At 41.3% G+C, this 27609-nt stretch overlaps 1 protein-coding gene across 1 annotated transcript; it reads left to right on the top strand.

Annotated features, from left to right (window-relative positions):
• Positions 1-173: 173 nt before the first annotated feature.
• RAB20 (RAB20, member RAS oncogene family) lies at positions 174-27362 on the top strand. The gene is made up of 2 exons (XM_049834323.1): positions 174-465; positions 26272-27362. Exons 1-2 carry the CDS (start codon positions 294-296, stop codon positions 26790-26792), a joined length of 693 nt encoding a protein of 230 aa, XP_049690280.1. The 5' UTR covers positions 174-293; the 3' UTR covers positions 26793-27362.
• Positions 27363-27609: the final 247 nt, after the last annotated feature.

Genomic DNA, 27609 nt, shown 5'->3' with positions numbered 1-27609 from the left:
GGGCAGGGCCCGGACCGAGGCCCGGGGGTGGGTGTGGAGAGGGGGGGGTCGCGGCGCTCCGGCCGCCTTCCCGCCCGCGTCCCCTCCCCCTGGCGCCGGCGGAGGGCGGGGGCAGGAGCGGGGCCGGGCCGGGCGTAGGAGGAGCCGGGGCCGGGGCCGGGTGGCGGCCGAGCCCCCGAAGTTTGCGCTGCCGGCGGAGGGCGGAGGGCCGCCCTCCTCCCTCCCGCCGCTTCCGGGGCTCCGCCGGGCGGAGCGGGCCGGCGGGCGGGCGGGAGCCGGCAGGACGGGCCGCGATGAAGAAGCCGGACGGGAAGGTGGTGCTGCTGGGGGACATGAACGTGGGCAAGACCTCCCTGCTGCACCGCTACATGGAGAGGCGCTTCCAGGAGACGGTCAGCACGGTCGGCGGCGCCTTCTACCTCAAGCAGTGGGGGCCCTACAACATCTCCATCTGGGACACGGCGGGTGAGACCCCCGGCGCGGCGCGGCCCCCTCCGGCCCGGGGAGGGGGAGGGGGGGTGTCCGGCCCCGCGGGTTCCCGGCGGAAAGGGCCTCCCAGAAACTTGCCGGGTGTTCGCCGGGGGTGGGGGGGTCTCCTCTGGCTGCGGCGGGAGCGGCGCCTGCCCCTCCGGCGTCTGGGGCTGCCCGCCGGCACCGTCCGCCGTTCGGTCGCTCGGCGTGTTTTTTTTTCTTTTCCCCAGTTTTTGGCCCGGCCCTAGCGTAAAGGCTGCTGACGGGACGGACTGCGGTCGGGTGGCCTCGGTCGGGAGAGCTTCGCCTCTCCGGGAGATGCCGAGGTGAAGCCCGCTCTGCCCCGGCGGGGCCGGGGAGGGGGACGGGACACGGGCGGGCGCTTAGCGCCTGACTTCGGTACTGCTGCAAAGTCTGAGAAGAAACACGTTTTTGACGGGCCAAAAGGGGCCTTACCGCTGCTGATCTCTAGCATCTGGGGACCTGCTTTGCAAAACGTGGGTGTACGGAAAAGACAGATGCCCGCTTGCTTTCTTTTGCCCGAGGAGGTGGCTACTGGCTGCGAATTCAGGCAGGAGTTAGAGAGGTCACAGCTCCTGTTCATCACTTCTCGCTGCCTGCTTTTAAATGTCCAACTGGTATCCGCCGGTGTCAAGCTCGGACTTCCAAAGGCACGACGCCTGCCAACCGCTCGGACGTGGCTCCCGCTCTCGCCGCAGCAGTAAGAGCCTGCACATCAGGATTTAGCGCACGGAGAGCAGGGGCTGCAGGCAGTTTCTGCCTGGGGTAGCAGCGAGGGGTGGTCTGGCCCGCTGTGTTGCAGCAGGCAGCATCGCTGGAGTGCAGGAGGGAGCGCGGGTTGTGGTTTGGAGTCTTGGCAGGGCACGGACTGGAGAAGTGCTTTGTGGTCTTGGTCATATGAATATCTTGCTCTCGCTTATTAGGTCAGGAAGCTCCGCTCCGTCATGTAGAGGGTCAGACTACCCTCAAAAATGAGGTCTACGAACATTCTTGCGTCTTAAGTTGCTTGTGGAAGAAAGGTCTTGTTCAATGTTTTTCTTGTTTTCACGTTTCGCTGAATTTTGTTAAAATTTGTTAGTGTCAATATGAAGAATGCAGATTATATTTTCTCGTGAAACTTGGGGAGCTGCAGCATCGTGCAATATTCCAGTTTCCTCTGGGTGACGTTTGGGAGGGAAGTTCGTTTGCTGTGTCACTTCATGTCACAATCTAGTCCAAAATGGCTTTTCCTGCATCAGGACTTGAGAAGGAGGAAGGGGGGGAATGAAACTGCCGAGAAGTTACGCAGAAACACTTTTTGGAGGGGGGGAGGAGGTGTTTAAGAGCTTTTGCCTCTTGCATTTCTTAATCTATTACTATGATGAAAGCTCACTAGCAGTAGCTCTGTTTTAAATACACTTTTTATGTCCTTTGCAGTATCTTTTAAAAAACTCTACTTCAGTTTTAGAACTGACATGTTTTACTGTGAGGAGTCTCTTGCGGGCAACTGTTGCTTGTTTCTAGTAAGCCAGACCCATGTGGGTGATTAGCAGTGGGCTTTATTTCAACAGAAGAGTTATCTAGGCGAGATTGTTCTTTGGTAATTTCCCTTACACCATTCTGCCTTTTTTTTTAAATCCTATATTGTAAAATAAGTTCCTCCCAGGCTTTGTCTTCTGCTTTTAGAGCCCCTTTTTCAGTTGTTTATACTTATTGCAATATTTTATTCAGTGTTAGCTGAGGATTCAGGTTCCAGCTTTATGTGGGATCTGGAAAGCTCCACAGGTGGTTCTCCCTGTGCCAGGTGAAGCACCCAGGTGATACCTGTCTGGGACAATGCAAGCATTCAGAGCTGGTTGCCTTTCTGGTGGCCAGAGTTCCCCCCCGCACCCTGGAGCGGGGCCATTGCTGATGCTGGTGCCTGCTTAGCATGGCAGTAGAAGCTCCTGCTGCTTCCTGAGCCTCGGCGGGACTCCTGTAGCAGGATTGCTGGAGCTGTATTTGCAGAGCACCAGTTGAAGAGTGTTGTTGTATTGTACTGAGGGTGGCATAACACGTCTTCCTCATTCTCCTCTGTCATCAGAATTAGCATCGAGCCCAGTGTCCTCTCCCTTGCCTTTCAGAGTCAGGTACAGACTCTTGCACCATCTCCCTGTTGACTTGCGCTCCTGCAGAACAATGGAAGTTGCCAAGACTGGGCTAGACTGTGTTGGGGCCTGTGGGCTCTGGTTTATTAACAGCTGTCATTAATCTCTTAAGAAGTAGCAGCTCCCAGGGCATGTAAATGTTTTCTCCTGTCCTGGTGAAGGAGGAAGGGACCTTGTAGACACTGCAACTCTGATGCTAAGTCAACAAGGGGATTCAAAAGTCTGTGTTGTTTGGTTGTTTTTTTCTTTTTTGTGCGGACCTTACACTTTTGCTGGCCACATCTGCAGTCCTTGGTCTGTGGCTCTTATCTCTCTATGGTGTCACTGTCTTACCTCTACCAGGTGGGTACCAAGTAAGCTTAGAATTATTGTAGTATGGAGGAGTTTAAAATTTAGCTCTTTGGTCTGTTTATTAACCTGGCATTGCTTACCACTGAATTCTTGTGAAGCAGTTACAAGGTCATCAAATACAGATACGCTCTTTTCTCTAACTGTGCGTGCGTAGATACATAGGGGAATCCAGAAAGAAAAGATCATCCAGGAGATTAAAAATTCTTTAGCACAATATGACAAAAGTACAGTTCAACGTTTGCACCCATCTTACCTACCTAAATACTGAGTGCCAACTCAAGATGACTGTCTTAATACCCCAGTAGTACTTTACACAATGTACAATGTAGAAATATGGAAGATTTGGCCTAGAAAATGAGGGGATGCTTGGTAGTAACAACTACACGAGGTCAGTACTCTAGTAAAGTACACAACTATACAAGGGTAACTGGAATGCATGTCCTTTTTTAATTTTCTTACTTCATATATTTAATCTGTAAATGTATGTTTATTTTTGTTGTGCTTATCAGCATTATTTTGGGGACTGTTACCTCCAGAGAAGTCCCCTATATTTTACTTTCAGTTCAGTTTCAATGGTTAGGCGGTTGGCTGTAACAATGTAAACCTTGATACACTGAAGCTTCGTTCCTGTAATACAGAGTTTTGTTTTTACAAGATTAGACTTAAGTGGCTGATGAGTATATTTGCAGTAGCAGTGATGGACCAAAAGTTAAGTATGCGTTGATATTAGTACTACATCAGTTTAATTGCCGATCTTCTGAATTACTTAAAATACTTTTACTCATCACTCTGTTGACCTTGCATTATCTCTCAATCTGTTATTCAGAAAAATCTCAAATTTTTCCCAGGAAGAATTAAATTTGCTTGCCAAAGTGCTTAAAATGTATGTTTCTCTGTTGTTATCACCTGGTAAATCACAGAAGTGCACACCTGACCTGTTCTACCAAGCTAGGTCTGAAATGTAAATCAGTTACTCCAGGGAGGACTCTTCTCTTGGCTGTACATTCACACCCCTCCTGTCTTGGAAAAATCAGCTGCTTAGTCTAGTCTAAATCTTTCATATTCTTATCCGCAAGTCTTGTAAAATGGGTGTGCAGAAGTTGTCAGACTTGATTATTTTTTATGTAAATGCTCACAGCAAATAACTCACCATTTCCAGTTTTCCAATCTGGTGATTATGAGAGAAGTTATTTGGAAATTGCATTCAACTCAAGGAAGCAAATAAGCCACAGATGGAAGAATACTTGGGAGAAATATCATATGCTTGCCATGTTTTTATGCTCTTTTTTTCCTAGCCATCTGCTTTTGACTGTTTCTCTGTTGTCAGATGCTTGGATAGATGGTCTCGTGTCTGACCCAGCATGGCTGCTGTTGTGTTCTTGGTGCAGAGAATTATTTATTTACTCCTTATATTCTGATGCTACAAATTATATTTGCTTGTTCTCTGTTTGGGTCAGTTAATTCAAAGGAATTAAAAAAAGAAAGTACATAAACTATACAAAAAGGAGAGACACTGAGCTTTTAGCATGTTTTAAAGGACTAGTCCGCTGGATAGAGGCCTAGTCTCTAAAGCGTTTGAGTGTGTGCTTGGAGACCTTCGTAGTAGTATGTTTGAAGTAGTATTTTTCTGAACCAAGGAAGGTAAGCAACAGCATCAGCCAGAAGAACTTTCTCACATGAAAGGACTGGAGGTTGGAGGCTCATCCTGTCAAAGCTATATATATGTGAATGTGTGTGTATATCTATCTATATCTTCTGGGCAGTGCTGAGAGCAACTGTGGAGTAAATCAAAAACTTCCTACTGGGTGTTGATGGCATGCAGCTCTGAGCTAGCACGTAGCCTTTTATCTTGGGCAGTGCAAACACATCCTGAAATTCTGAGGGTCTTGGTCCTGCTTCACCTTTAAACCTGAATACTAATGCGTGGTGGCTGCAGCTAACAACGTTGTGGGAGTCTTTTGGGTATTCAGGCCTATTTTCTGATGCTTTCATATTTGAAAAGGAAAAACTTGTTTGTACGTTAGATTTTTAGTCTCTCTAAGCTGACATTTGTACATCTGACTGAAGTGGTTCCCCCCAGCAGCAAGGTTTCTTAATTATTAGTGGTCATGTCCCCTGTATTGCTGGCTTAGTGTTAGAGCAGCCATCTGGTAAGTTAATGATAAGTATTTTGTAAAGTTCACTTTGTGATCCTGTAATTGCATTTTAAGAAAAAGGCTGGGTTTTGGACTTGCCAACAGATAGTCATGCGGCAATTACAGTGAGGAAACATAACGGTTAACTGGGAAGGCAAACTTCCCTCCTTTTCCTTCCTCTCATCTTGAGCTAGCTATCTGCATGCAAGAACTGATTTGACTTTTTTCTTCTGTGAATAGTCAGTTATCAGTTCATATTTTTACATCCTCCACCCCTTTATTTTGCACCTGCAGATTTTTTTTTGTGACTTTTCACTTGTCGGAGCTAGTAGGGACAAAGGAGATAAACATGGCCTGGAAAAGGCTTTTCTGTGGCTCGGGTCAACTGCAGTGTATCTGCGTAACAAATGCTTACCTCTCTTGTGACTGGTTTGCTGATGTCTGATTGATCGGTGCTGGTGGGCATGAATTGCTCACAATTTCTGATCTCTGGTCATCAGTGTTTCATTGGCAGCAGCGCAGGCAGCTGCCTGTGCTGAGCTTTCTCTGGCTAGCTGTGAGTGTTTAGCTGGTAAAAGTGTTAAGTTCCTCCCTTGCTTAGTTAGCCTTTGAGGTTTGTTGGGTTTTTTGTTTTTCAAAATTTATCTGTGTTGATGTATGCTTCCTTCTGCACATGTTTTTCTTCTGGAAAGAGGGTGACCCAACGAAGTTCTCGGGGGAAGCCTGGGATGGGGTGTGACTGTGTCCTTGGAGTATGAGATCAGGCCGGGTAGGCTGGTCTCCCTGGAGCAAACGTTCCCCTGCGTGGTGAACAATATACAAATTGGCTGTAGGTAGGGAGGAAGTATGGTCCTCCAGCACAGTGAAGCAGAAGAAAGAAAGAGTAGGATTAAGTGGCGTATTTTCCTCACAAGCGAAGACTGATAGTAGCTACTCTGTTTGATACTCTGCTGGTTTTGACTTTTGGAAGTAGAGGATTACAAGAGGGGAGAAGCAGCTATGGATGAGATGGTTAGGTAGGTTAGTCAAAGCCAAAGGGGACTCTGAGGCACATGGGAAAGCCTTTCTGAACCCATGAAATGGTGACAGTTGGGGTTGGGTGTTGCTGAATGTGTGATGAGGTGTCTTTAATTGAGGAGGTTGCTTGTTGGAAGGGTTTAGGGGGTATCACCTCAAAAAGTGCCTTGGGCATCAGGGATCACTTAGTGGGGAAGGCTGCTGAGCATGTGCCTGTGCTCAGGAGGTGGGAACTTAAGATACAAAATGGAAATTATGGAGAATAAAATGCCTTAAGTTTGTTGCTGGTGAGTCACGGCTCGGGGGCTGGCTGCTTTTTGCCTTTGGGAATATTATCCTGCAGAATATGATGTTGGCCTCGCTTATCAGTTGTTCGTGATTGTTGCATGTAAAACAATGACAGCTGAGGACCACTGACTCATACGCAAATAGATAGGGTGGCTTTCCTGGGATTACTGTGTACGATTACAGTCCCCACATCTTCAAAAGCAAATCATAAGAACAGAGGTTCAAAGGGACAGTGTGGCTAGCTGCTGAGAAAATTATCTTGTGTACATGGTGAAAACCCCTGAAAAGAGTTCACTGTCGGTGAGCTGTGTATCTAAAGCCTCTGAAGCAGGTTGAGAGGCAGGAATAAAGGTTTAGCTTTAGACCATCCGTGGAAGCATGGTTTTGTTGTTATGAAACAGTGCACCAGATTACTTTTTTCTGCAATGAATGTTTCCTGAAAAGAGCAGAATAACTTGGGAAGTGATTAAAAATATGAAGAAATAATGAATTTTCTGGAGAAAGACCTGGAGGAAGTTCCATTTTCCATGTCCCACAACTTAAAAATACAATGATACACAAGTAAAGTCAAAGGTAGTGAATTCGCTGCTGCTCAAAGAAAGTGCTTTTGTATGCAAATGAAGAAAAATATGGGAATACCTTGTTAGAGGCACTTGTGAAAAATACATATCAAAAAGAAACAGGAGACAAAAGTAACGCACTTTTTTTATTCAGCTATGGCTAACTCACTTTATTGAAGGAGGAATTTTGTTTCTGATGTGTTATTTTAGTACTGACTCTTGGGGAGGCAAGCTAATGGGGAGGGTAAGCCTCTTTGTTGTGAGTACTTGATGCAGGCCAAGATAAATGTCGTGTATGAACCTCTGCAGTAACTTCTGTATTCCAACCCCCATGTTAAATCCCTGGTTTGCATGTGGTATTTAATAATAGCATGCAAAGTGACTGCACTGTTCTAGCCTGAGTGGGGAAACCACTTGACAGTTTAGTGAGACTCTCTCTGAATAGTATCAGTGACCTGAGGTCTGTGCCTGGCGAAAGCTGTCCAGTGTCATGCCATGGCATTGCAACTTGATGAACATGAGCAACTTTGGAGTCCTCAGTAGCACCTCAGCATCCATAACAAAGGAGGTTGTCTTTGCTTTCCAATTTTAGCCTCGAGTGAGGCCTGAGTTTGAGAGTCATATTGTAAAAGGGGGGCGAGGGCTTAATACTGACCATTTTCAAGTGCATCTGAGTGGATGGTGGAAGGGAAAACAAGAATATATGTTTGTCTAGTCTGTGATGCATGGCCTGTGTTCTTGTTTTTATGTGAAAATTTTGCTTCTTGGCTTTGGCTGATACAAAGTCCTTGAATTGACTGAATATGTCTATCTCAAACCCATGTTTTAAAGCCCCAGATCCTAGGTTGGAGCAATACTGAGAATCTTCATAATGAAGAGACTGTGCCTGTGGCATTGCATCCCTTCTTCCCTGCTTACTGAAGGAAGAGGTGTATTTTCCAGATACCTCTGTCAAAATTGTCTTGACAGCTGAAAAGTTAGTTTAAGTGTTGCCTGTCTGCTTTGTGACAATACTGAAAATGTTCATGCTTCCCTTTCTTGTACAAGAGAAGTGGTTAGTCAATGTAAATGCAATGGAAAGCTGCTGACAAAAGTTGCGGACATATGGAAATTCATCTTCCTGCTGGATCAGGAGCAGGTGGGAGAAATTGTAGAAAATATTGGACGGGTGTCCAAGAACTGGATTATTCGCTTCAGTAAACCTGGTCTCCTAGTAGGGTATGTGCAAAGGCGTAAATAGCTGTTCTGTGCAAGAATGCAAGTTATTAATCCCCTGTTGCACTCTTCAGTTTGACTTTAGTATTTGTGAAATGTATACCTGAGCTGTCTAAGAAATGACCACTCTTTCAACAATTTGTGAGCATGAGGGGGAAGACATGGGGATGGAATGGGATCCTTTTTCCCCAGTAGTTCTCTCTCTAGCCAAGTAAATAGTGTTGCACAGAAGAGCAAAAAACTTCATTAGCTGTAACACAGAGATGAATGTGTACAAAGAAACTCATGTTGACTCAGTTCTGGTTATTTCTGGGGCACCAGGCACATTCTGTTATGAAAAACAAATAGCTACTTAAAATCAGGATTTTATGTTTAGGTGCCTGAACTTAGGCAATCTGGGTCATGATGTCTTTTTCTATTGACTTTGCAATGAACTTTTACTCTTTCCTTCAGAAGGAAGGTGACAGTGGGTGCTTAAAGTACAAGTATGGGTTTTACAAGCTGTATGGTTTTACAATTACTTCTTTGGGTGCACATGCATGGTGAGTACTTCTCTTGTTTCATCTCACACCTACGTGCACAATGCAGTGCACAAACATGAAAGCCAGGGAGACACGTAGCCAGCTTCACAGTGCCTGGGCTGAGCTGCTCCTGATAGGCTAGTTTAAGTATCCTTACTTCACAGTGCAGTTGCATCTTATATCAGATGAGTTGTTTGCTTCACTACAATTACTATCTTGTGTTGAAGCCACTAGCCATGTGAGCTTTCAAGTGATTTCTCCTGTGGCAGTGTTGAACTGCCTGAACTGAAGGTACACTTAGTAATTCCTCATCTGAGTCATGCTGTACTATTGCAAAACATCCAAACAAGTAACCTTTGTTTGGGTCTCTCTCGAGAAAAATGCTGAGTCTGTGGTGGATGCTTTTGGAGCCATTAAAAATTACGGAACAGAAAGAAACACTTTCTCTCCCAAGTCTGAATAATTTGCTTTCTTCTAGGTGAGCACTGGGTAGAACATCCTGGGATTTGATCAAAAGGCATCAACCTTGTGATAAATTCCTTTTCCTGTGCCTGTCATATTAACTATAACTTCATATGCAGTACCTGAAGATATGCATAGGAAATGAGATTTGAACTTGATGATTAAACTTAGCTTATGCAAGTGGTACAGTTGAGAGCAGAGGGGGTCAAGGGAAATGAGGTTTTTCTGCTCTTAATTTCAGTGAATTCTCAACATAAGTTTACCGTCCTTCACCACAGGAGATCCAGGATAACATCCTTTAGGACAACGTACTCAATAAGCATACAAGATTTCCTAATTCTACTAACCTACATGGGCGTGGAAAAAAACAAATCTAGAAGAGAACTTCTTAACATCATTTCTAAAGGGAGATCGATCACCAGATGTGTTTGTGAATCTTCTGATATATCTGTCCATCTCTTAGGAAGCAGACTAGAATTGAAGTTGGCTTTGCATGTGCCACCAAGGAGCCATTCATGGAAGAACTCTGCTGACAGTCTAAAGACCTGTGTGAACTTATTAGTGTGTTATACATAAAGCAAAAAGGAAAATGTGTATTTGAGCTTTTGCCTTTTCACCAATTCCATTAGAGCAAAAATACATTTCAGTCTAGTTTGTTGCATGTTGGAAACTTGATGTACAGGACTCTAGGAGGAGAGACGCTTAAAACTTTGAATACTCAACCAGGCTAACGTCTTATTATGAGTTAAAGCTTCTCTGCTTTCAGATTCTTTCTGTTCTACCCTTTCACAAATTCTTTTTTTGCTTTTGCTTTTTTCTGTCATGAAAATAACTCATCATATCCTCAGCTACAGACAATACCTCCTTTTCCCTTTTTTTCTGGTCTGCAGGTTCATGAATTTAAGATTGGAATAATTTTGTTCAATAATGATTAAGCATCTGATGTAGATACTTTTCCCTGTTCCATCAGCCTCTCCTGTTGATCCACTGACAGTTGTTCTTTAATCTGTTACATGATTTTAATATTCCTAACTGCTCTTTTTGTACTTCAGGAAATTTCTACAAAATACAGAGAAAAGGTGTTGTCCAGCCATCCAAATGCTCTTACATACTTAGTTTAAAAAGAATGGTCTTCAGTACAGCTGAAATAGCAGGACATTTTTGTCTTGCATCCTGTAGCTGATGACTGCTTAGGAATTCTTAGTCATGTATAATATTTGACCATAGATATTTAAATACTTGAGATTTTATTTTTTTCTTCCTTACATCATTATCTGTAAAATGAAGGGTGGCTTAGTTAGACCTTCAGGAAAATGTTCTTCCTGTAAGAATACATTAACTAGAAACCCTGAAGAAACAGTTTGGGAAGTGGGGCAAGAGAAATTAATGTGTAGTATACTTCACGAAGAATGCGAAGCAAAAGTTAGGTAGATTGAAATAGGCTTTAAAACAAATGTCTCAATGCTGGTCATTGGCTGGTTAATAATTTCTCTACGTGGAGTCAACCAACTTTGATTTTGGCTTAAGCTCATGTTCCCACTCCACTTAATGACAGCAGTATAAAAACATACATTGTGATGGTGTGCCCTGATTGCAATGACCTTCAGCTGAGCTCCTGCTCCCTGCTTCTCTTTCCCCAAGGGGTTTGGGCTCACCAACTTCCCTTTCTGGTTGTGCGGATTACTTCAGCAAAGGGACTGAAGCTTCATGCAGTTTAATGCCTTATGTTGTGAAAGTCCTCAGAAGTTCAATTTCTGTTCTTTGTAGTGGGGTGGGTCTGTGATCTGGATGTACAAATCTGTTGTTGCTCTCTTCTTAATTGTTGAAGTTAGAAATAAGGCTCTCAGTTATATTTTAGAGGTTTTTTTGTTTATTTGTTTCCATTCTCCATTTACTCTCAAAAAAAGCAAATATTTTGGTTCATTCAGAATAGGGAGAAATGACTGGAATCTGTAGTGGTTTATAGTTAAAAAACAAATGAAAGAAAAAGCCCTATGTAGTTATCATCTTCCAAGCCTCATAAAAGGGATCATCAAATCTTGTGGGTTGCTGCAAGTGAGACTTAGATCTTTTAAAACAAAACAAAAAAACCCCACTGGTATAGTATGAGTGATTCTCTCCCCACCCCCCGATACAGGCTATTGCTTATCTAAAAAGTAAATCTCTAGTTTTGTGAAACTGAAAATGGCTCAAACCACTCGGCTCCTCCACCCACTGCCAGTATGATTACTTCTTATTTTTATGAGGAGGAACAAACACTCCTATCAGACTGTCTTTAGGACATGAGCTTCTATTCCCACAGCAGATAGCTGTATGCATCGCATTCTTATTGTTTCCCTTATTTCTTTTCCTGTTTTAGCATTTGATGCCATTTCCACATTGTCCTGCTCAATGTCTTTTTTTACTTCAAGCCTTGGAAGCCCAGTGGAAGTGGAATAGTTGGTGTCTATCCTCTTTTTGAGTGGCAGAACACTTTGTGACCTAGAGATACTGCCTCATTGCCTTAATTATGAAAGAAAAGGATGTAAGGCATGCAAACCTGTAGTCAGTTCCCTTTTGGTAAGCAGCTTCCCCTCATGGCATGAGGGTTGAATGGGTAGACACTGGACAGTGGTCACATTGCTCTTTGTAGCTTATTCTGTATAGAAAGTTCAGAACTGAGTTGTTTACGGTTTTTAGTGCTACTCCCTTTGTGCCAGGTTGGAGAATATTAATGAGATTGATTTTTAGCATGCCTGTCTTGTGGTTTTCATTTCTTTAATCCTCAAATTCATGCCTCTAAACAGTGAATACTAAATATGCTCTTAAGAGTGTAGGCTGAGAAGCCAGAAGTGGAATTAAAGGGCAGTAGTCCTGGAAATGTAAAAGCCATGTGTTCATCTTTGCCAGCGCAAGTTCTGGAAACACAAGCTATGTGTCCTGTGATAAAATGATCTGAATGAGGTGAACAAGTTTTAAGTACGTTCCCATAAAACCCAGGCAGCAGCTGTATGTCTGGCATGGCTTTCCACTTTGGGTATTTGCTGAAGGCAGCCAGCCCAGTGGGTCATCAGAACTTCCTCCTGCTTTTGACAAACAGCAACTGTCCAGAAGCACCCAGTAAAGATGACTTTGGCTGAATAGAAACTGGTGGTGGTTGGTAAAGAGTAGAAGCAGTTGTAATTTTCTTGATAAATTATGTGTGAATGAATTGCATGTGTTCTTAGTTGAGAACCTGCCTATAAATGAACTGATGTTGAAACAAATCATAAAAATATTGGTCTATTGAGTGGGCCTAGGTTTATGTCCCATGTTACTAATATGGGTTTCTCTTAAAAAAAAAAAAAAGTAGGTTTTTCATTCAGTTTGCAAGATCCATGGCCTTTTTTTACTTCAACCCATTTAGAAAGGTTTAAATATTTTTCAAATTGCTAGTGAAGGCTGGTTTAAAGTTATACTTGGTGTTACAAATCAGGAACTAGCATATAGTTATCTACTACAGCTGAGTTCCATTTCACCAGAAGATAGTTGATTAGTGCCTCTTATTTAAGGTTAAATATTATCTGCTGGGGCAGACCATCTGTGGGTGCCTGCTATTGATCTGATAACCACAGCTTCCTAAGGCATTTCAGACAGCTGTGTGTTATTATGTGCAAGAATCATTTCTCTTTGTTGAAGCATGTGGCACAGGTAGTCACTTCTGACATGACAACCTGCCAGCTCTCCAGTGTGTTTTTGTGAAACCTGGTCTCTGTTTTTCAGAATATGAATGTTGGGATTTGTAGATGCCTTCCCCCCTCCCCGGTGGTGAACAGTGGTGACTACTGGCATTCAGTTGCTCTCTTGCACTAACTTCTGATTTGTAAAAGCTAGGTCATTTAGAAGTATTTCTAGTCCTCCTCTTCCTGACATCTACTCCTAATCACCCTGGAAGGGACTGGCAGGATAAAAGAGTTATGGAAATAGTGCTTGAGGTACTGCCTGCATATGGGCTTATTAATTAATTTTATCTCCAAAAGCAATCACGGCCAATATGCTTGGGTCTGTCTCTCTACTGCAGGGCTCTAGTGCCGTACTAACAAAGCCGTGCTGCTGCTGTGGGAGAAGAGGGTGGTCTCTGGCTGTGGGGAAGGGAGGGAGGCTGCACTCCCAGGGTTGCGTGACCGGGTTGTCCGCAAAGTCTTCCAGGCTGAGTACCAAAGGCTAAAAAGCTATTGCTTCTGGTGCCCTGGTGCTGCAGTAAAAGCACCCTGGAGATCCCTGAAAATGTCTGAAGACTGAGCTTTTTGCAGTGTCTTAAAACCCTCTACCCAGTGCCTTGGGACGGCCCCGAAGCAGAGCACTGTGCCCGTCGCTGCTGCTAATGCTTCCGAGTACTGATGGCAGGACGGGAAGAAGTGTCATTGAAGTGGGGCTGATGGAAAATGGGTACTGCCATAGCTAATGTTCTTGTAAGCAAAGGTCTCCTGTGGGTCTGTGAAAGAGAAAGCTAACTTACTGTGTTACCATATGACTCTCCTTGGGTGGGTGCATGCACGCAAAAAAGTTTATAGCTGCATGTTGGTGGTTTGGTTTCCTCTACTTGGGAAGAAAGGATTTGAAGACTGACAGCTGGGAGGCAGAAATACATATGATGTGTTTGGGGTTAAAGAGGTAGTATGAAAAAACAATAAAGTTTCTAATAGATTAGACCATTTAATTTTATTTGGATAGAAAACTTAATCCAAAGAGGATCTGCAATCAGTAACAATGAACTATTTTTCTTCTTTAAAATGTTACTGTCCTTAATTAAGATGTTTACTAAGTTCATGGTATTGCCTCACTCAAAAAATGGTATAGTGTGTTGTATTGATTAACTTGGTATGTATGTAGTTACCCTTCTGCTAAAAATTGGTACGTATGTAGTTACCCTTCTGCAAAAAGTCCTATGGGGAGTTTTGATTTAAAAAAAGAAGAAAGTTCTAAAGAGATATCTAAGTCAAAAGCAAAGTTATCTAATGAGGGAGTTGAAAAACCTAAGTAAACTTAAAATAGGAATAAAAATGAGTAAAACCAGGAAGCATTTCGTGTGTGTGAGGGAGTGGGCAGACACTGACCTGCTGACTCTTTGCTGAGACCTGGCAGGAATGCCTGGTGAGTGGTAGCTTTTCAGAGCACTTATTGAGAGACATTTAGGAGGGCAATCTCAATTAACCCAACCCATCTCTGGAGTTTTTTTTTTTTTAAAATCACACACCTGTATCAATGTTTGCTTGGGTGAATTGGAAGCCAAGTTAACTTGCCTGTTCCTTATTGAGCAATCTAAAACATCCAGTATGTGTGGAGTGACCTCCCAGCCCCGGTCGAACTGTGCTAAATACACCTGGCCATGCATTCCTGCCTGAGCTAAGGACCTGCTTCTCAGTTTGAAGAGCTGGCTTGGGGAGGGAGTGTGGGCTCTGAAGATCTCCTTTCTGAGTGACTCCGAGTGACCCAGTAACAGCCTCTGCTTAGCCACTGCGTAGAGAAGCGGACTCATCTGCAGTGACTGTTCCCCTGTGGAAAGAAGTTGTAAATTTAAGGGAAAAGTGATGGTTTTCAGGTACTAGAAAGAAAAACCGGCTGCTTTTAGAACTCATCCTGTGGAAAATTAATTGCTTTTCTGTATGAGGGACTTTTTATTCGAGGAGATGGATTGGCATTCCAGTGGGCGTTAAAACTGAAAGGCTTCTTGCACAACCCAGGAGCCAGCGTCTCACGCAGGCGAGGTGGTCTTACAGCCCTGTCCTGCTACTGGCCTCTTTGTTACCCACTGCTGAGGAGCAGCATTTGACCGTCAAGCTCTGCTGCTGCAGTTAAGTGTTTAGTGCTATTGGTCCCTGCAGAACTCTGCCAAAGTAAATCTGAAGGTTGGGGTTTTTTTTCTTTCCCCCTCATGGTTTGCTTCCAATCGTATCTTTCCTTAAGAAGGTCATTTGTCAAACGACCACTTCTTTTTAAGCAGCAGTTTAAAATTGTCTTTTAAACACAAAGCTTCAGAAGAATTTTTACATCAATGTTTACATTTTACTTAGATTTAAATTTCTAAATGAATCCTTGCACTCCTGCTCTCATTTTAGTACAGCCATACAGGAGTTTCATAAATTTAACTCTCAAGCACACTGCCACGTTTTCTTTTCAGTAGAGATGGTGTTGATGCTAGATTTCAGCCGGAGTTCTGGTGGAGCATTTGCTCATGGATCGGATGATAATGTCCCATAAATCTGGCATGCCCTCATTTCTTTTGCCAGGCTTCAGTGTTTAGATAAGATATCTTCCTACAGAACTGTGAGGTTTCAGAGGGAAATAGATAAATACCAATGTAGTTTTTTTCAGTTTGCGTTGCAGATGCACTCAAGATAAGCTTGCTGGACTGGTGGGGCTAAGGTCAATTCTGTTCACCTTTTATGAGGCACTACCCTTCCAGACAGCTGAAAATATATGAACTGCTTGAAGCTTCTGGGGTTATTTCCTTCTCTTAAAAATAAACACAGTACATCAAGAGAACCAAATAAAAGGGGTGGTTTGAAAAAAGTAAATGAATAGCTAAATGAAAAAGTTATTCAGGATTGTAGAGGCAGCAATGGGATCTTTAGCTACAAATAGGTTGGGTTTTTTGGTTGTTTGTTTGGGTGTTTTGGTTTGGGTTTTTTTTTGGTCTAGTCAAAGTTTTTATTGGCAAAAACATGCTAGGTGGTATGTTAGGAGCTTTTTTGTATGTAATGCTTTGTGTTACTAGGCATAATATGATTAAATTTAAAACTTTGGATATATTGGTGGAGTAAAATCAATGTTTCTATGGGAACTTTGATTTTGACATGAAAATTCTTGTGAGTTTAGAAGCTTGGGCTTAATTTCATTATCAGAATGGTAAGTTCTGGTTTATTCTTGCCAGCAAGAAAAATAGTTTTGTATTTGTGCAACAGAACAGATCGCAGGTACTCTTCTGTCCCAGAAAAGCTGAAACTAGTTCATGGGCTAAGTCTAATAGGGATAATAGGGGTCTTCTCTGATAGTATTTCTTCTCCTTTATCTAGGTGTTGTGCAGCTCCTTTGTCTGGTGAAGACATTGCAGGTGATATACCATGAATATGCATTTAGTCCAAAGACACTCAGTTTATAAGTCTCTCTTATAAAAAAGATTATTGCAGCTACACATATGCAGACTAAACAAGTGTGTAAGGTTGCAAATGAAGAGACATTAATGGTATGGAGTGCTGGTAGCAGGTTAAGCTAGATTCATTTGGGCAACAATATGTATTTTGCAAGGTCCATTGAGTTGGTAGTAGATGACAAACTCAGCTCTTGGTAATTTGTGGTGTCCCAGAGCCTGTGAGCTGTTCTGAGAAGCATGCCAAGTATAGGGAGGGATAAAAGTAGTGAAGAATTTAAGTAACCTCATAGCTTCAGTGACACTCTTTTACAGTCTTGGTTATAGAATAATGTGGAAGGATTGGAGAAAAGAGCTACAGGTATGGTTGATGGTTTAGAGGAATCTGCCAGAGGCAAAGAGCCTGAATATGAAAAAATGTTGGTTTCTCTGGCCTAACAAGAAGGAGGTTAAGTCATACAGGAATACCTTTTAGGGAGGACTGTGGAGTTTTTCTGGGTTTGGGGGAGTATTGGGGGGGGGGGGGAGAACGTGGTGGTGTTCTAGTTTTTTAGGTTTGGTTTTGGGGTGTTTTTTTGTGTTTTGAAGAGGCTCCTCCATGAAGGAGAAAGTCTATCGAAATTCAGAGCCTGAAAGCTGAAACACAGCAAGCTAATTTGTGGGATATTAACTTCTCTTTCTTTGGCTGCTTTATATAAGACAAATTCCTTCTCAGTCACAAGACAAGGACTGAGTGAAATTCTATCATCTTTATTACGCAGGAGAGCAGACTCAAATGAGGATTACACTTGATCTCTGGCCTTGCTCTGTGAATTTTTTTTCTTTTGTTTTTTTTTCTCTTCTGTCCATGCTAACTTGATCTCCTGTTCACTTGAGTGTGATCAACAAGTCTGTCTTTGGGAACCAGTAACGGAAGTCTTAACTACCAGTTACTGAATGAAAATGGACAAACTACTCTTCAGGGCTGGATTAAAAAAAGTTCTGGGAATATTTAAACTAGTTCATGACTGAATAATAGCAGATTTGACAAGATGACTGAGGGGTGTTTATTGTAGTTGATGTGTGGGTGAGAGGGTTTCATCTGCAGTAATCAGCTTTTTTGGATACCTCTGTGACTTGGCATGCTCTTCAGGATGTAACAATGGATTGATTGGCACCAGCGTAAACTGCTAAGCATCTGCTTTTAGTTTAGCTGCCTTTAGAAAGTGAAGCTTTTACTTAAAAGCACATTTCTCCATAAACTATTGCACTGGTAACTGTCAAAAAGCCACAGCAGATTTTTACCCATATGTCAGTTGTGGGTTCTTTAAAGGTGTGCTGTGAGTTAAGGCTATATGTCTTTTGAGTCATTTCTTCAGCACATCAGGAAAGTGTTGTGTCTAGACATTTATTTTAGAGCTTCTACCAGCACGTGACTAGAAAGATAGCCTTGTTGGAGGATATGAAATAAAACGAACCGAATAGCAAAAACTCCCATTATTTTCTATTTTGCCACTTTTATTAAACAAGTTTTTGTGTGTGCCCTTTTGCTGAAGAAAAATGTATCACAACAAGTTAGACAGCTTCAGATAAAGCTCAGATGATCCTGTAGATCATTAACCATGTCTTAGAGAGTTTGGCATGTGACGTGCAGTACACCACGCTGACATTATTCTTGCATAACTTCTCAGCGTGCTATTTGTCCTAACAATAAAAGGCCCATTTAAGTGAACCTCTCTGGAAGAAATGTTTTATGTGAATTGTGCCAAAGTATCACTTTTGGAATGTTAATTGAATTGGTGTTTTAAGTGATTAAAGAGTTGGTTGAAACTGCTTGACCTATTGGTATAGTTCAAGTTTGACGAGGGAAAGCTGTTCTCGGGAAGGACAGCGGCACAAAGGGCGTTGTTTCCCTCCTGGTCAGGGCTGTCTTGAACGGGTTGCGCTATAATCAATCTGGGTGTATGTAGCAAAAAAGAAAAAAAGGAAACACAGCCAAAATAGAATTATGAGCACTTTTTACTGATGCAAACCATAAAAGAAGCAGCAAATTAATAATAGTTGCTGCTGTCGTTTATTTTAGCTGGCTGTTGAGGTGACTTTCCTTTTGAAAAGGCTGTAAACTAGGAATAAACCTGAATCTGTAAAGAAATATAGAACATTACTATTGGCAAAGTTATGAATCCTTTCAAGGGAAGGCTTATCTTTCAGAAGGTAGGTGAAGTGTCTAGAATTGTAGGGCAAAATCTTTTACCTCCTTCATATTTGACGGTCCCTGCTGAAACATGTCCTGCAAACCTTATCAATGATGTGTCAGTTATTTTTAGTTTAGTTGTATATTTAAAGGGGAGGAGAAAGAAATAGGCAAAAGAAATCTGGATATAGCCTTCTTTGTTAAGGCTGTATCATGAAGCCTGTCATGAATATCATTATTACTATTCTTAGGTATAGAGTATACTGAAATTTCCATTTCCAGTAAGTAAATGCCCACTTTTTGTTTATTTGAGATGCTTTCCAGCATACCCATTTTCCAGTGATGATGATTCTTTGTAAAGATTCTGAGTTGATTCCTTTCCCAGCCATATGGGTGGTGATTGCAACTCAAAAAATTGAATTCATATGCTGCCTTTGTGTTAGAACAAGTAAAAAGAACAAAACTTTATAGAGGCTACAGGGTGGGTTTTTTCCCTACAGTTTGTCTTTATCCTCTTTAAAAACTTACTCTTTTTTAGATCTTTGTCCTGCTTTCCATATCTGTTTCCATGTCTGCTTTTTTTGGTGAAGTGTAGTAGGGGGTAGAAATACATGATTTGTTTAGTGCCCTTAACTAAAGTGGGGAAAGTAAGAGCAAGTTGCTTTTCTTAATGCACACTGGTAGTTGCTGGTATGGACTAGCCTTCCAGGGCGTACTCGTCCTCTCTTGGCAGAGTGTAAAAAGATAATTTAAATGCCTGAAAGATGTTGGGTTTGTTACTCGAAGGAATGGAAATAAAGGACAAATTTTACTTTTTCCCTTGCCATGTTACACTGGAGAGGGAATGCCCAATAATAGGCCTTAATGCTTGGTAATGCTAATCATCCCATCCAGTTTTTTCCCCAAATACTATTGTCACTTCTTCTCTTATTCAATGGAGAATATATTAATATCTGTTAAATATTCCTGCACAATTTTGAAGGTGACAAATGATTATCCTCCAAAGAGAAAAGATAAGATTTATGCTCTTTTTTAAAAAATTGTGTTTAAGAATTGGTCCTTTCAAACAGCCCTTCAGTTATTCATCGCTGTGTATTTTTCCTCATTTTTGATTTGTATCGAAATTTAGGTTTCCTAATAACACAGGTTACATACATTTTGGGATATGTTTTATTCCAGGAACTGCTGGGTCACTGACGGTAGTTGAGTAGGCTTCCTAAAAACTCTCTTTAATATTTTATTTACACGGAAGGGTGCAGCTTAATCTCTCAGGGTAAAAGCCATACTGTGGTACCATAGCTCATAAATTTGGGATTATAGTGCCAAGATATTTCCTGTTTCATCAAAACCTTTCTCTGCCTCCAGTTAGATACCTAGTTGGATTTTTCTCAAGTAGCTTATCAAGCTGTTCAGACAAAATCAGATCTATTGAACTGAATGTTTAAGTATTTGATAGAATTCTATTCTATAATCTGCCAGCAGATTGTAGACTTCTGTGTGTGAATTCAATGGGGACTAGACTATAGTGACATAATGTAATGCTACTTCCAGCTCAGGAAAATAACATTACATTCCTCCTGTGTAACAGTGCACTGAACTCTTGAGACCTGCCTTTTATTCAAATGTCATGGAGCTAAATGTATTAGAAAGCATCTTCTGCTTCATGGTTTATGGTTTGTAAGGCTTTCTCATATGTGGCAGACAGGTCAAATACATCGTTGGTTCCTTTGAATTTAGGATTTGCCTCCGTTTGAATTTTGTGATCTCTGACTGAAGTTGTGTTAATGGTTTCTATTTATTGTAAAAGTGTTTTTGAATAACCTCCATTTTCTAAGACTGGATCTAAGGGGATTTAAGTAATTCATAGGTAATGATTATGCAGTGGATAAGATGTGGTCTTTCTAGCCATGGATTTTTGTGTCCAAGTGAAACATTTGTTAGTGAGGGGGTGATATTTCTAGTACGATAATTAAAGGACAGGACTCAGTTTGATCATGATTTCTCATTTTGCCGAAGTGAGAAGTAAATGATTGTTCCTGTTCACGTGGCTTTCTGGCTTACACTGAAGGAGCAGTGCAAGTCCTTGCAGAAGAAGCTTTGCAAGCCTGAACTGATTCACAGTTTTAGAATAGGGATGTTTGTGCGGTCTTTGGAATTTCAGACTCCTTTAGAGCTCAAAGTATTTGTTCATTAAGTAAAAAACATATAGATTTAAGGGAAGAGATGGTCTCTTTTGCCATTTTAAATCTTTTTGTATTATGAGATAGAGATACTTGACTTGGCAATTGAGAGTAAGTTACATTTAGAAATGGAGTAAGCTTATCTCAATCATATGTTACATTGAGCCCACTTTCTTGACTGCCTGGTTTTGGTGTTTTTCCTTTGGAGAGCCTTATTAACAAATTTTCCTTTATTTATTGTTCACTTAACCCATGTGGCTGTTATTTTCTTCTTCCATGTGTAGCTCTTTCTACTTTAAAACATGGAAGTGAAGCCCTTTGGGTATTAAGATCAGTATTTTCCTATGTTTATGTTATGTTCTGCTTTGGCCAAGACATCCATATCTAATTCTAGAAACTTAAATAGAAGCTCCTGAAACAGGGCGCAGTTCACCCCTTGAATGTTGATTCATATCTAAGTAATGAGTATAAACAAAATAAATGTCATCTTGATTTTTAGTAGGACTAGAGGTCTGTTGCATTCTGAAACTTCAATATATGCAAGAATATTCTATAATGTAGCATTGTGAATGTATAATACTAGGTGAAGGTGGAGCTTAAATGAATTTTCTAGTTGCTCAACTTAATGGTTTTGGTGGTTGGGTGTTCTGAGTTGGTTTTTTTTTTTGGTTGGTTGGTCGTCCGCCCCCTGCCCCGAGGGTTATTCTATGGGGAATTTTGTCTTGGAGGAAACCCAAATGTTGGGATTTTTCTAATGGATCAGGAAATTGTATATTCAGACAGCTCCTGGATATGTAAAAGTTGAGCTCTCCAGTGCTTTCTGACTCATTTGTTTCCACTAATTCCTACTTATGTCATCCATGTTAATCCTTTGGGATGGAGAGCTTTATTTTTATCCCTAAGTAACCACAGGCACAGTCCAGTTCTTAAACCTCCTGACTTCAAGGGAAATGTGATAAAGCCACCTAGAAGGAATAAGTATCAGTCTTGACCAAGGTAGTGAAGAACTCTGAGTTCATCAGTGTCAAAACTTTACAGCCTGACTCACATGTGGGCAGGGGAATTTTTCTGAAACCTTCAGGGACCTTAATTGTTCTTTGATAGTCAGTATATATCTCGGTATACGTGCACAAACAGAAATCTCAGTTCCTAGCAAAATTGTTTTCCCTAATGTCCTTTAAAGGGTCACGACTTTACTGCTGTGTCTGCAAACAGAAGGAAGTGCTGTTCCCTTTTTAAAAGGGACCTTCATTGTCAGCTCCTGTGATCACGCGGCTGTTCCTGCTGAGGTAACTCAAGAGCATCAGGGTCACCCTTTAAACCTTCATCCACTGCAGCTGAATCCTCAACTCTCATTTCTTTCTTGTACTGATTTCTGTGCGGTGTCATACTTTCTCTTTTGTTTCCTGTTCTGGCTATTTCCTCAGGGCACAGTTCCTTTCTGTGTTTGTGTACACTCGAGTTCAGACTATTACAAAGGAGAAGGAGAATTTGAAGGGCAAAACCTAGCTGATACCTTGTGTTTGTGTTAATTCCTCTCTACTGTTCAGATTACAATCCTGTTTAAATTACAGTGAATATCATTGGAAGATACCTGGTTTATGGATTGAAAACTTTTTAGACAATTTTGTATTCTTGTTCGTTTTTATAGCAATGTTAGCGTGCTTCTACCACTTGCCTTCATGTACTTTTTCATGCTACATACTTTAGGAACTCAGAATTTAGGACCCTACTCAGACTGTGATATCAGAGTAACAACAGTACTTGTTATCAGTACTTTCTGGAAGACTGTTTTAGCTCTTTAGTATTTGTGATGCTTCATTCCCTTGAGACTTGAAGTAACAGTCTCCTTTGCATTCTTGTACGTGCTCAACACTGACAGATTTAAAACTTGCTCTTCTGGTAGAGGATTTCTTGAAAGAGTGCGTGTGTGGGAAGTTATGCTATTTAAGAAGTTGGGGTGAAAGCCTTTGAAGAGGTGGTAGGTAAGGAGCATTCAAATCCAGCTGGAGGGAGTCACTTGCTCTTGTAAACGTCAGCATCAACTTCACAGGCTACTTTGGGTATACCACCAGCACCCTCAGGCCTGAAGTTCAAGTCTTAGCATGCTTTAAATCTGGCCTTGCTTATCTATCAGGCTGGCCTCTTGCAAGGTCTACTTTTCCCTTCTTTCTCCCTTGGGTTTCCTATGAACTTTATGGCACCGAGGTCCATTTGGCTCAAAATTCTTAGATTTGTTTATGATGACCATCACAGGACTTTGAAAACACTCGTTGGCTGCACCGCTTCTGAGTGGTCTGCTGAGTGGGTCTCCAACAGGGCTTCCTCTCCTCACTGAGTAGCCTCTGAAAAGCTAATGGTGTCGCACATAGTGATATGGCTGTAGGGTTGTCAAATTGCTGTAAAGGCGGCAAAAATATAAAGATGAAAAGAAAAATGAAAATTAGTTTTGGTCACTTGGTATTAAGAAGTTTCCCTAATGTTGTGCCTTTAGTTGATTTGGTAGTTCTTGCAATTTGTTTGATTGCAAATTATTTGATAGTTCTGGCACTCTTCCCTGTTACCTTTATTTTTGGAAAGGGTGAAATTGTTTAATTCTTGGATTCAGGGTTTACTGTTTAATTTAGCTAATTATGTAAAAATGTACATGGCTGAAGTGGGACCAGATGGATCCAGAGAAAGAAATAGCTGGCCATAAGAAGGGGGTGGTTGTTCTCATGCAGTAAGTTTTTTCACTGTGAAGTCCGATAGTATTTTGCCTGACACCTTGGGGACAGAGATATTAGTTCAAATACTTTGTGTAGTTCTGGGGGTTTTTTGCACATCTAGAGTTGTTCCAGCCCTTAAGTGGTCTGGACAAGGAAACTGCACTGCGAAAATAAATTATGCACTTTTTCTGCATGTAAATTGTGCTGTGTGGGTGAGTGAGACAGACTATCCATAATTCCTCTGACATAATTAATCCCTTATGCAAGGTAAATTCTTCTTACTGTTTCTTTCCCCTTTTCAACAGTATATTAGTTGTAGAAGTAGCCAGTTTGTAGTTAGAGTGTAAAAGTATCATGGTTTATATTATGCTGTGCAAGATTAGATTAACATACAAATTCCATAAAACAAGTAATATTATTGTTCTAGTACTGAGTTGCTGTAGCAAATTATTCTGGGGGCTGGATTTTATGGTTTAGGCATCTGAAGTGGGAGAACGGGGGAGGATATATGTTCCATTGTGGTTTCCAGACCACAGTATAATCAGGGTTCGTATGAAAACAAAGTAAGTCACAGCACAAACTTCTACTGAAAAATCAGAGACTTTTAAAGACTTAGTTGCAGTGCAACTCAAAGCACAACTTTCAACATGAGATTGGAGGAAAAAGTGTAAAAGCACTGCCCCCCCCCCCCAAATCCCAATCTCCCTTGCCCTTACCCAACATACCTAAACAAGGGCATATCTATTTTTTTTCTCCCCTTCTTTTTTTCCTACCTACTAGATCATCGGTTAAAGAATTTCTTTTGCTGGGGGAAAACAAATCGGAGGTTATACAAAATTGCACAGAAGCAATTCTCCATAAACTTTGCCTAATGCTTTTTTTTCAACTCCCTTCATTGAACTTTTGACCTCAGCAATGTCATATTACACTTATTGCCAATTATCCACTGTGCAGGAAAGTATTTAAACTACACGCGTGATTTTTTTAATGCAAAATCCTTGTTTTCTGTGTTACGAGAAAGAGTAAATAGTTGTTCTGGGGTTACTTTCTCAGTATTAAGCCTGAATTTATAGACAACTGTTTATACCCTTCTTTCAATCCTTCACCAACCTGAGAGATCCCACAATTTTTCCTCATGCAAAAGTTGTGCATGCTTCTGAGCATCCTTACCATTCCTTTTATACCTCTTTCTGAGCTTCCTTTTATACCTCTTTATAGTCTACTCTGCACCTTTTCAAATCTATTTCTCTGGCAGTTACCAGAACTTCACTTAGTGTTAAAGGTGTGGTGAGCTTTGGATTTCATGTTCTAGCTTGACGTTTTCCAGTTTTGTTTTACTGATAATGATGAATGCTTTTTCCCTCTTCTGGCCACCATGGAGTAGAGTTCTGAAGTTTGTGAAAGGACTTACTACAGTGACTCAAAGATCTATTTTAAGTTCTATTCCCAAATGGAGATAGGCAATAAGTTACTTTCACAGTGTGCATGTTCATGTGCAGATGTGTTTTCCCAATATATGCTGACTTGTATTTTTCAGTATGAATTTCTTCTGCCTTTCCTATTCCACAGTCACTTACAAGGATTTCGTGATGTTGTAACTCGTGGTGGTCAGTAGCTTTTGTGCAGAAAATGAATGTAACCAGATCACTTCCAGATTTTCTACAAATGGAGGCTCTGTGCAAAGGGACTGTATGAAAAGAGCTGAAAAATGATGATGATTCTTCAGAGCCAGAAGAGTTCAGAAGAGCATAGTTGGCTTTTTTCCTCCCTTTTTTTTTTCCTTTGTTCATTCACTCTTCTGTCTGTAGTGACCTAAGGCTGATTCTGATGTCTGGTTGAAATCTAGTGTGTTTTATCTTTTTCTTGATCGAGTTTTGGGGAGTATAGTGAATGTACTACAGCAGATTCTACATGTAGCAGATACTTGGGTAAAGTTACCGTGCTTGATAGGAGAGGAAAACACTGTTTTCTGCTGCATTTCCCTTTGTCCCTTCGCAAATACTGAAGAACATTGTTTGCTTCCCAGAACTTAAGGAAGAGTCAATTTTGTCTTCCAGAAATGAATCTGAAGGAGATCATTAAGGCTTAGCTAGAAGTGCTGGTAGATACTCGCTGAATGACGAGGAGGAGGAAATGTTTTGTTATTAACTGTTGGTTATTGAGTGATGGTCAGGGCAACTTAAAAGATAAATTACTCTCAAAATGTAGTTAGGGTTCTCTATATTGTGCGTGTTTGATACTCAAAAAAAAAAAAGTGAGTACTTATGGTGGGACAGATGCACATCAGTACAGGCTATATATGGCAGCATTAAAGACAGCAAGTCTTCCTGCCAAGCCAATGTACCTGAGAACTGTGGGCATGTAGCATAGGGCTAAATTGCTTACAAAATCCTTCAAAACCTAGAGAGCAGTGGATTACTGACTTTGATCCAGGTTTCTGAACTGGATGTACTTGAAAGTGTACACTGAATTTATAGAAGTAGTAAGTTCTAGCAGAATTTAAAACAGTAGGACTTATTTTTTTGTTTATAAATGGTTAAATGGGTGGAAAGGGCCATCTGTGGATGCAAGCACGGTAGTTGTTAATCAATACACTAGTATGATCAATACTAGTGCCATCAATAAACTAGTATGCAGTTTAATAAAAAAATGAACTTTTTGCTTTCTGCAACTGTGAATGTTGTCACGCTTGCTTGCTCACTTGTCCTTACAGATTCCCTGTTCTGAAATTGAGCAAGCAGTGAGCTGAGCTGTTCTGTGGCACTGTTGTACTCTTAAGGAAAAGCAGAAGCAAAACCTGAAAATGCTACAAATAACACATTTTTACCTTCACTGCTCCTTGTGAAATTGACTTAAAAGTCCTTAAACTCTTTTACTCAGTTAATAACGTAGCTTCCAGCACACTAACTTCTTGTTGTGTTTAAACCTTTGCCAGGACGGGAGCAGTTTCATGGCCTTGGGTCTATGTACTGCAGAGGAGCAGCTGCTGTGATCCTCACGTATGATGTGAACAGCCTCCAAAGCCTGACAGAGCTGGAAGAAAGATTCTTGGCACTGACGGACAGTGCAAGTGCTGACTGCATTTTTGCTATTGTTGGAAATAAAGTTGACCTCACCGATGACTGTGCTTTACCACCGGATGAAAATAGACCTGAGAAGTCTGTTGCCAGCTGTGGCTCGAAGGTGCGAAAACAAGTCCATGCAGAGGATGCAATTGCGCTCTATAAAAAGATACTGAAATACAAAATGCTGGATGAGAAGGATGTTCCAGCAGCTGAGAAAATGTGCTTTGAGACCAGTGCAAAAACAGGATACAAGGTGGACTACCTCTTTGAAACTGTGTTTGAGATGGTAGTCCCAATAATTGTACGGCAGAAAGCTGAGGGGCCACCGCAGACTGTAGACATTACGGACTACAAGCCAGCGAAAAGGACAAAATCTGGTTGTTGTGCCTGAACCATTTACATGGCATAAGAAAAGGAGACGAATTGCTGGCTCCAGCAAACTGAGGAGTAACAAGTGCTTGCAGTTCACCAGAAAGGAAAAGTCAAAGAATAAATAGACTAAAATGGTGTATGTGGGGGGAAAAAAAAAAAAATCTTCTGACCATTAAAGGTTTCTGCGAAGCTCTGTGTATGAAAATGGGAATGTGAGTGAAGTTACAGAGGAAGACTTGCCAGTTTCCATGGGCTCTGAAGACAAATGGTGTGTTAGTACAATTGGTAGTGACAATCATTTGAACATCTTTGAAGGAGTCTGATTTTTAATGACTCGCCATTTCATGTTGCATGTAAATGATCTTTTTGTGTACTATCGACAGCTTTCACATGATTATCATCTTTCCCCTTGCAATTCTAACTTTGGAAGATTGAACACATGGTACTTTTTTATTCTTAAGGAAAAAAAAAGAAAATCCAGGTATAATTTATATTTGTAGCTAATAAATCAATTGCAGTCTTTTTATGTCAGATATGACAGTGTAAGAATCGGAAGCTGAACTATTAAAATCACTCTGGATACGCACTAGTCATTTGGAGACTTTATTAATGTGAATTCTCCTTCCATGGTGGGCTTTTGCGGGAGCATCATTATGGACTCAACGACAGATCAATAGGATCATAGTTGAAGACCCTTTACTAGAGCATCAGACATAATTTTATACATTGGTTACATCTGTACATGCGCTTAGCTATTTTAGTATTGGTTACACACATTATTCATGCGCTGTCCACGTGCCTAGTTACACTTAATGATTGGTTATATCAACACTGTA

Source organism: Accipiter gentilis, chromosome 31 (assembly GCF_929443795.1).
Source record: "Accipiter gentilis chromosome 31, bAccGen1.1, whole genome shotgun sequence".
Taxonomy (NCBI): Eukaryota; Metazoa; Chordata; class Aves; order Accipitriformes; family Accipitridae; genus Astur; species Astur gentilis.
This window is presented reverse-complemented; position numbering and strand designations above follow the sequence as displayed.